Source organism: Bidens hawaiensis, unplaced genomic scaffold (genome assembly GCF_021521415.1).
Source record: "Bidens hawaiensis isolate Kalapana, Puna unplaced genomic scaffold, B.hawaiensis_p1.1 tig00028811_1, whole genome shotgun sequence".
Classification (NCBI taxonomy): Eukaryota; Viridiplantae; Streptophyta; class Magnoliopsida; order Asterales; family Asteraceae; genus Bidens; species Bidens hawaiensis.
In genome coordinates, this window is record NW_027505135.1 from 8,625 (window position 1) to 16,100 (window position 7,476).

General features: G+C 33.5%; 1 protein-coding gene across 1 annotated transcript; it reads right to left on the reverse strand.

The window, feature by feature from the left end:
- Positions 1-1,014: 1,014 nt before the first annotated feature.
- On the reverse strand, positions 1,015-6,957 carry LOC143610974 (O-fucosyltransferase 7-like). Its single transcript, XM_077085309.1, has 12 exons — positions 6,778-6,957; positions 5,941-6,027; positions 5,357-5,459; positions 5,198-5,265; positions 4,970-5,058; positions 4,703-4,883; positions 3,807-3,935; positions 3,604-3,737; positions 3,304-3,517; positions 2,281-2,465; positions 1,756-1,851; positions 1,015-1,204 (listed from the first exon to the last, which is right to left on the reverse strand). The coding sequence occupies exons 1-12, from the start codon at positions 6,934-6,936 to the stop codon at positions 1,039-1,041; spliced, it is 1,611 nt and encodes a 536-aa protein (XP_076941424.1). The 5' UTR covers positions 6,937-6,957; the 3' UTR covers positions 1,015-1,038.
- Between the last annotated feature and the right edge of the window lie 519 nt (positions 6,958-7,476).

The following is a 7,476-nucleotide window of genomic DNA, read 5'->3' on the forward strand; positions in this document are numbered from 1 at the left end:
TTTTGTTAATTTATATAATAGTTACATATATACCCCTTATTTTAAACTAACTATCCCACGACGTTTAAACGTTTATAACTTTTTCACACGTTAATATTTAAAAATATATATATTATACCATAAAAACGAGTATTTTATTCTCTTTAATATGAGTATGATATTGCAATAATTTTTTCATTTTAAAAATTTAATGTGTTGCGTGATTACCATTAAGGACCGACAAACGGGTCGGGCGGCTTCGGTCGTTCGGGCCATGGGTCTAAAAAGTTAAGGTTGGAATGGGTCGATACAAAAAAGGTTAATTTGGTTTGGGCCGGGACGTGTTCGGGTCCAAAGGGGTCAAGTCATAACGGATTTCATGTTAGAACGGTGTCAGGCGGAACGGATTGCGGGTTAAGAGGCGTTCAATGTAGCGTTACGTGTACACCGATACCTGATTGCGTGCAACGTTGTCTGACGTGCTTTCTAACACCAGTTAAACTTCCAATGCCACATTACGAGCATATTATCGTTGGGTTACGTGCGTACTATTGTGAAGTCAAGCACTTACTCAAACGGTAACACTGGTTACGCATTCGATGTCATGTTTGCGTACATACCCCACTGCATTGTGCGGGCACGCATCTAGTTACATATAAAACCTAAACCCCTGTTTAAAAAATTTTGGACAGAACAGCATTTGACTTACCATTCTGTTTTAATAATCCTCCAATTAATGTTTAAAATCATTTTATTTTGAAATGTACAAGTAGTAATAAACATCTAGGAAACAAGAAAGATATAATATAACTCCTAACTAAACTTTCTTTTTCTATTTATTGATGTAAACAAACATTTTGAATACACAAAACACTACTTTTTAAGGTCACTAATTCTATAAAGTATAATATCCCACCCAAATCCAATCCAATGCTTCTAAGCATGATACCTCATCTAAAATGTATCTATATTCCCAAAATATACCCGCAAAGGTGGGCCCCACACGTCAGCCGCTTCCACATGCCTCGAAACACATACAAAACAAGCCGTTTTCGGGGCCTATTTGAGGACAGCGGCGGTGCTGGTGCTATTTCCATATATTGTCGATTCCTTTTGACATAAGCAATCGGGCAACGGGTTAACATAAAATGCTTCTTCTGAACGGAACCGGTCAGTTCCTTTTGTCCCCGTGATTGGACCCTTTCGCTTCCTTGGTGAGCCTTGCCTGCAACAACCGCACCAATAAATGAAACCAAATTAACCGATCCATAACTGACAAAGCCGAAATAAGCGAACCCGAACAAATACCGACGCTTTGGTTTTATGTTTTCATGAAAACTGAATTTTCAGTTTGATTTCGGTTTTGCGTGTAATTAAAATCGGAAATAGCCAAATCAGGCCGAGTATAGGGATTTTCGTTTTTAATTTGAATGTTATGTGACTTATAAGGATCTGATAAAGTAGTGCAACCCAAAACCCCAAATATACTCAAAAACCGAATTTGTAGTAAAGACAAGACGTCAACCACAACCCGGACACTCACACAATCGTGTAACCCAAGCACGATCCGTTTTACCCATTTGTCTAAACGAGTTGGCGGGTTGTAATAATAAGTTGGTAAAACGGGTCGTAAACGGGTTAGCGGGTCGACCTGTTTGATTAAACATTAAACAATAACACAAGTCTGCCCGTAAACGCGTTGTTTATTAAACAGACTCGTTTATGAAAGACATTACGCATCCATGATTATCAACACGAGAGAGATGATAAACGTACCGTCTTTTGTGCATTTCAATTATCCGACTTGAAAGCTTCTTGCCTTCTTTCATTGTGCCATTAGCAATTTTGTCAAAAATTCGAACAAGGAGTTTTCTGATGAAAATAAAAAAAAATATTTAACAATTAAAAAAAATCAGAAGGCCATATCAATGAGTAATGAGCAGAGAGAGATCAACAAATATTTCAATAATCAAATACCAGAAATATCCTCTAAAAACTAATAACAGCAAAAGAAGGATATCTGAAACCAAATCAAATGCATCAATATTTGATAAAATCCACTTCTTGAACCATATTATTGGTTTCTTGTTAAATATTAACCATAACTGTTTAGAAATTGTTAAAAATATATATAAATAAAGATTTCAAGAGTCAAATACCCATCAACAACAACAAAACAAGGATATCTGTAACAAGATCAAATACATCAATATTTTATTATCGACATATTGAACCATATCATTGGACCTTTGTTATACACTGACCGTAATTATTTGAAAAATGGCAAAACTAATTACTTGCCTGTCAGGAGAAATAGTTTTTCGGTGTCCCAAAAACCGTCTATGGCCTTCAACAGCCCTTGCCATATTCCCCGAATAAGAGGGGATAAAAATGTCACTTTCCACAGATACAATGTAGTCCAAAGCAGCCATTTGGGATGCATGGTTGATGAAAGGTTCAAGTTCTTCAGCAGTTGCTAATTTTTCCTACAAAAAAAAACAAAAGATTTTGAAAAAAAATGCAGCAATTGAGACAATAACATTCTAATATTGGTCATTTCACATTATTATTTATGTGGGTCCCATTACATCGATTCAAGAGAAACGGAATGTGATTGCAAGTCGGATTTAGTAACGCGTCCTGATTTAATTAGATGCACGACAATCTTTTCTTCAAATTCAAGATTCAAAACTTTCAACAAAAATACCACCATCTTCAAATAGTAAGAGAAAGAAAGAAAGAAGTCAAAGTCAAAGTAATGAGTCAACTCAGACTAGTTCTAATTTGGTCATTTCACATTTTCATTTGTAGGTCCCGTCACATCGAGTCACAAGAAATTGATATGTGATCGCAAGTCTAATTTACTTAGGAATTCTGGTTTGTCTAGATCAAGGGGCAAACAAATTATTAAGATTTAATTAAAAAAACGTTTTCTTTAATTTTAAATTTCAAACTTTTAACAAGTATTCAAACAGTAAAAGAAAGAACGATCTCAAAGTCGAAGTCAACCCAATGACTGCATCCTAATTTAGTCATTTCCCATTTTCATTTTGTGGGTCCCATCACAATATTTTCTTTAATTTCAAGATTCAAATTTACAACAAGAACACCACTATCTTAAAATAGTACGAGAAAGAAAGAAGTCGAAGTCAAAGTCAAAGAATTAAGTCAAGTCAATCACTAGGAAGCCACTAGATCCTAGTTTTATCGTTTCACATTTTTATTTTGTTGGTCCTCCCAATATTTTCTTTATATCAAGATTTAACTTTTCAACAAGATCTTCAAGCAGTAAGAATCAAAGAAATCAAAGTCAACGATGCACACCTTTCTCATTAAAATGGGAAAAATAGAGGTAATATCAGCCATACGTGAATCCCCACCGTATATTTCTCCAGCAGCAATATATATAGGCGTTCTAGGAGGGAATCCGAGGGCCCGAAGGAATATTCCAACTTCTTTTGGAGTTAACGGACAATACCCTTTTGCTCTCTGTTCAGTGGAATCAATATCTTTCACTTTCCAGTAAGACGTATTTTCCCTTAAAAAACAAAAAAAAAATACCCAAGAATAATTATACTTAATATCAAGACTATACATTATAATAATAATAATAATATATTTTACCTAATAGCAGTAAGCTCGTTAGCTTCTTCGATCGATAAATCATGTGTGCATCCACTAAACGCAAGCATGTCTTTTTCATACCTCAAATGCAAAGCGATGTAAGGACCATAAGACCTCATTCGGTCCACCAACAACTGTAAAGATATTATCAATCAAAATATGCTAAAGTGTTCCCATAATTCAAACTAAATTAAATTTTATACTTTTCCCATTGCTTCTATACGAGGCGAGAAACGAAGGGCTTCATAACATGCACGACAACGCAGTTTCTGAATATCTGGAGGAAGGTGATTATTGGCTAATCTTGAATCTGATTTTGCTGCCCGGATAACCTAAAAAGAGAAAATAAATAATTAAAATTTTAGTTTATTAGTTGTCATACCTTCACTTTGAATCTAAAAAGAAATGTTTTTAGTCACAAGATAAGAATATATTCATTCAATCTTTTGGTGAGAAGTCAATAGCTACAAGAAACATAGTATCCACTATAAAGGGGAACAAAAAAGGTCTAAAAATGTAGCAAAAAATACAGAATAATCATTCATTTGGGAAATATATATTTGACACTCAACCTAAATAAATAAACCTTGTAAAGTATAATATGACAAATATATTTTTACATTTAAATTTCCTCAAATTCTCAAAGATCACTGATTCTTGTAAAGAAAATGTTTTATTTTCTTGGGCAAACTGTTAAGTTTGATTATTTTTGTGGAAAAATATAGTAATTGAGTGACTGAATTATTGCAATTTATCTTCTTTTTTATTTTTGCATAAATCACTGTTTATTTCATTATTTAGCAACACAAAATCAGGCACAATAAAGTGAATAACTACAAAATAAAATAAGATAAAATAAAAGGCATTATAACCATGAATTTGGGAAATATATATTTGGCACTCAAAACTTAAATAAAAAAATAAAATTTGCTAAATAAAACATATCATCTGCTTGCAAAAACAAAGGCTGAATGTGCTAAGATTTAGCAAATTTTTGACAAAAAATTTCTGATATCAAATGCTTATTACATTTAAATTTTTCATGGATCACTGTTTATTTGCAATGAAAAATCAGGTGCAAAAGAACAAATTAATTTACCTGATAATCATCCCACAAGCTTGCAATCTCTTGTTCATAGTAATCAATACCCGACCAACTTCTAAAGTGCTTAACGGCTCTGGTGGCAGTCATTAGTTCTTTTGGAAGCTTTCTGATTATTTTTACATCATTAGCCAACGCGCTAATGAAATAATCTTCATCAAACACATCAGAGAAGTTGCTGCATTTCAAACAAATTAAACTGTTTTAAGTGTCCAAAACCAAAATTATTATATACTCTTTTTTAATAATTTTGGAATACCGGACCTTGTATCTTGCCAAAATGAGCGTTTATCAAGCTCTGGCACTACGAGAGTAGCATTTATAATACGAGCAACAGCCACCATATCACATATCTATGGAAAAAAAATAGTAAAAAAGTAAAAAACAAGTCAATGTTTATAAAACATAAACCAAATATATATTTAATTTACCTATTATATTATCATGGAAAATAATCTGCCAAATGAACAAATAAGTAATAGTTTAACGTACCCCGGCGCGCATTTGATTGAGGCCGCCATTTGTATGAACAAGCAAGTAACCTCGAGTTTCTTGTGGAGCTGAGGTAAAAAATAAACGAAACGAAATATAAAAAAGTTGATTAATTTTATTTTAAACATTTATATATAACAAGATCAAAGAGGGGGTTACCTAAATAGGATGGACTTGGGTCGACACAAGGGGTGAAGTCACGGTTAGGAGGAGGCTTCCAAAGTTTGTTGAATTCCAACGAGCGGTTAGAAGCACCATCCAACTGTCAAGTCTAAAGGAGTGAAAACATGAAAGATGCATGACTACATTTGTATCAATACAAAATACACACTAATTCTAACTTCGAAGATTGAAGGACTTTTACAAAATGCAAACCAAATTTATCCCGTCCCTAATTTGGTCACTCAATTTTAAAAATCATGACTAAAACCATTAAACTACCGAATACCATTATAGAAAAACACTAAAATTTGTCAGTCAGTGCAAACTTGTCGTTTTATATTGTAAATTTCCCTTCGAAAATCGTTCTTTCTTGCAGAAAATAGTGTTTTCGGACATTTTGCAGGAATGATAGCCCGGTTATAAGTTATAACAGCAAAAAACTAAGTGTATTAACAAAACACCCCTCTCAAGCTCGCATATGACAGTTTAATAGCAAACTTCCTGAAATCAGTTGTTAAACGGGAAATAAAAGCGTAACAGGACTTAAAGTTGTATAAATGTTGAAAGTGAAGCGCCTTAACCTTGAAAGCAGGGAGAGGAGCTTTTGACAAATGGGGTCGAATCCAGCTTCGCTCTCTGCTCAACTTTTGGTATTGAATTTCATGTTGCTACAAAGTTAAATTACCCAAGATCAGTAACATTCGTGTGGAGCCCACAGACAAAAAAGAATAACAAATCAGACATTTTAATTTAGACATCCGAAAAAGGAACCTAAAAATCAAGCAACAGAACATTTAGCCTCTAATTTCATGCCGATTGAATCCTTCATTGTCGATTCAAAAGCGCCACAAGAATATCAGAAATAGTACTTTTGAGAATGAAATTGAACAAATTTCAAGCAGACAAATAGTTTAATACAATTTTTCCCTGCGACAAATAATTAGATCATTTGGTATATCAAAATTGTGCTTATCACACACCAAATCAGAAAATATCAGCTTGAAAAAAAAAAAAAAAAAAAAAACAAGTAAATCAACCAAGATTAGAGTAATAATCAACAAACAAAACAAGATTTATATCTTAATTACATATATCCCCAAACCCCCTAAAATTCCCATTTGGATTAACAAATGCTTAACAGATAGAACCCACAAATCTTTATAATATAAAGTCACAAGATTTGCCCAAATTAGCAACTTTTTCAGTGATCAAAGTCCACAAACCTTTGCAAGCAAATAACTCCTTCAATTCAATATTGGTTTACAAAATAAAAACATCATCAAACATTACCCAAAAAACCAAAAACTTTTTGGCAAAACTACATTTCAAGAAAAGTATAAAATAACCCAAAAAAAAGATAAACCCTAACTACACCAATCAATAGTAATATTAAAAAATAATAATAATAACTGACTGACCGTAGGAAGCTTGTAAGGATCAGGCAGCAAAGAAAGCTGTGAAGGTGGGAAGAAGAGATGCAAATGTGCAGAAAACAAAGCCACCAATGAAATCAAGAATATGGCGCACGTTAGCACTCGCCTCATCAACCCTAACTTCCTCCATCTCTTCTTCTGCATATTAATAAATTCTATTTCTTTCTGGGAAAGAAACACAGCAGACCCAGTAACAGTTTCACGCACCCCACCAACAACAGGTTTGTTAAGAATTGTTAATCAAGATCTTCAAAGGAATGATTTTTGGTTTTGGGGGTGCCTCTTTCTCTCTCTAATGCGTTTGGGTTTTTTTTTATAATTTTTTTCGTCAGTGATGGAATTTATACATTTGTTGTGACCAAATTTTTAATAAGAAAGAGAAAACTTAGGTGGATGGAATTTTGCTTGACTTTTTTTTGGGATTTAATCTCATTATTTTTAATTTTGTTTGATAAACTAAATTATTTACAAAATATTTTTTTAACGGTTATTTAGATCACTGGTGAGCCACTGATCCACTCAGTCATCTTCATTCTATCCTTAGAATGAAATGCATAAAATGTGAGAAAAGCCCTTAACCCAAAGGAAAAGAAAAAAGAAGACCGCATAAGCATAGGTCGTGCCTCACAAAGCATGGCCCTTGTTTCCTTCCCGAGTGAAGACAAAAGACGCGTGGATCCCACA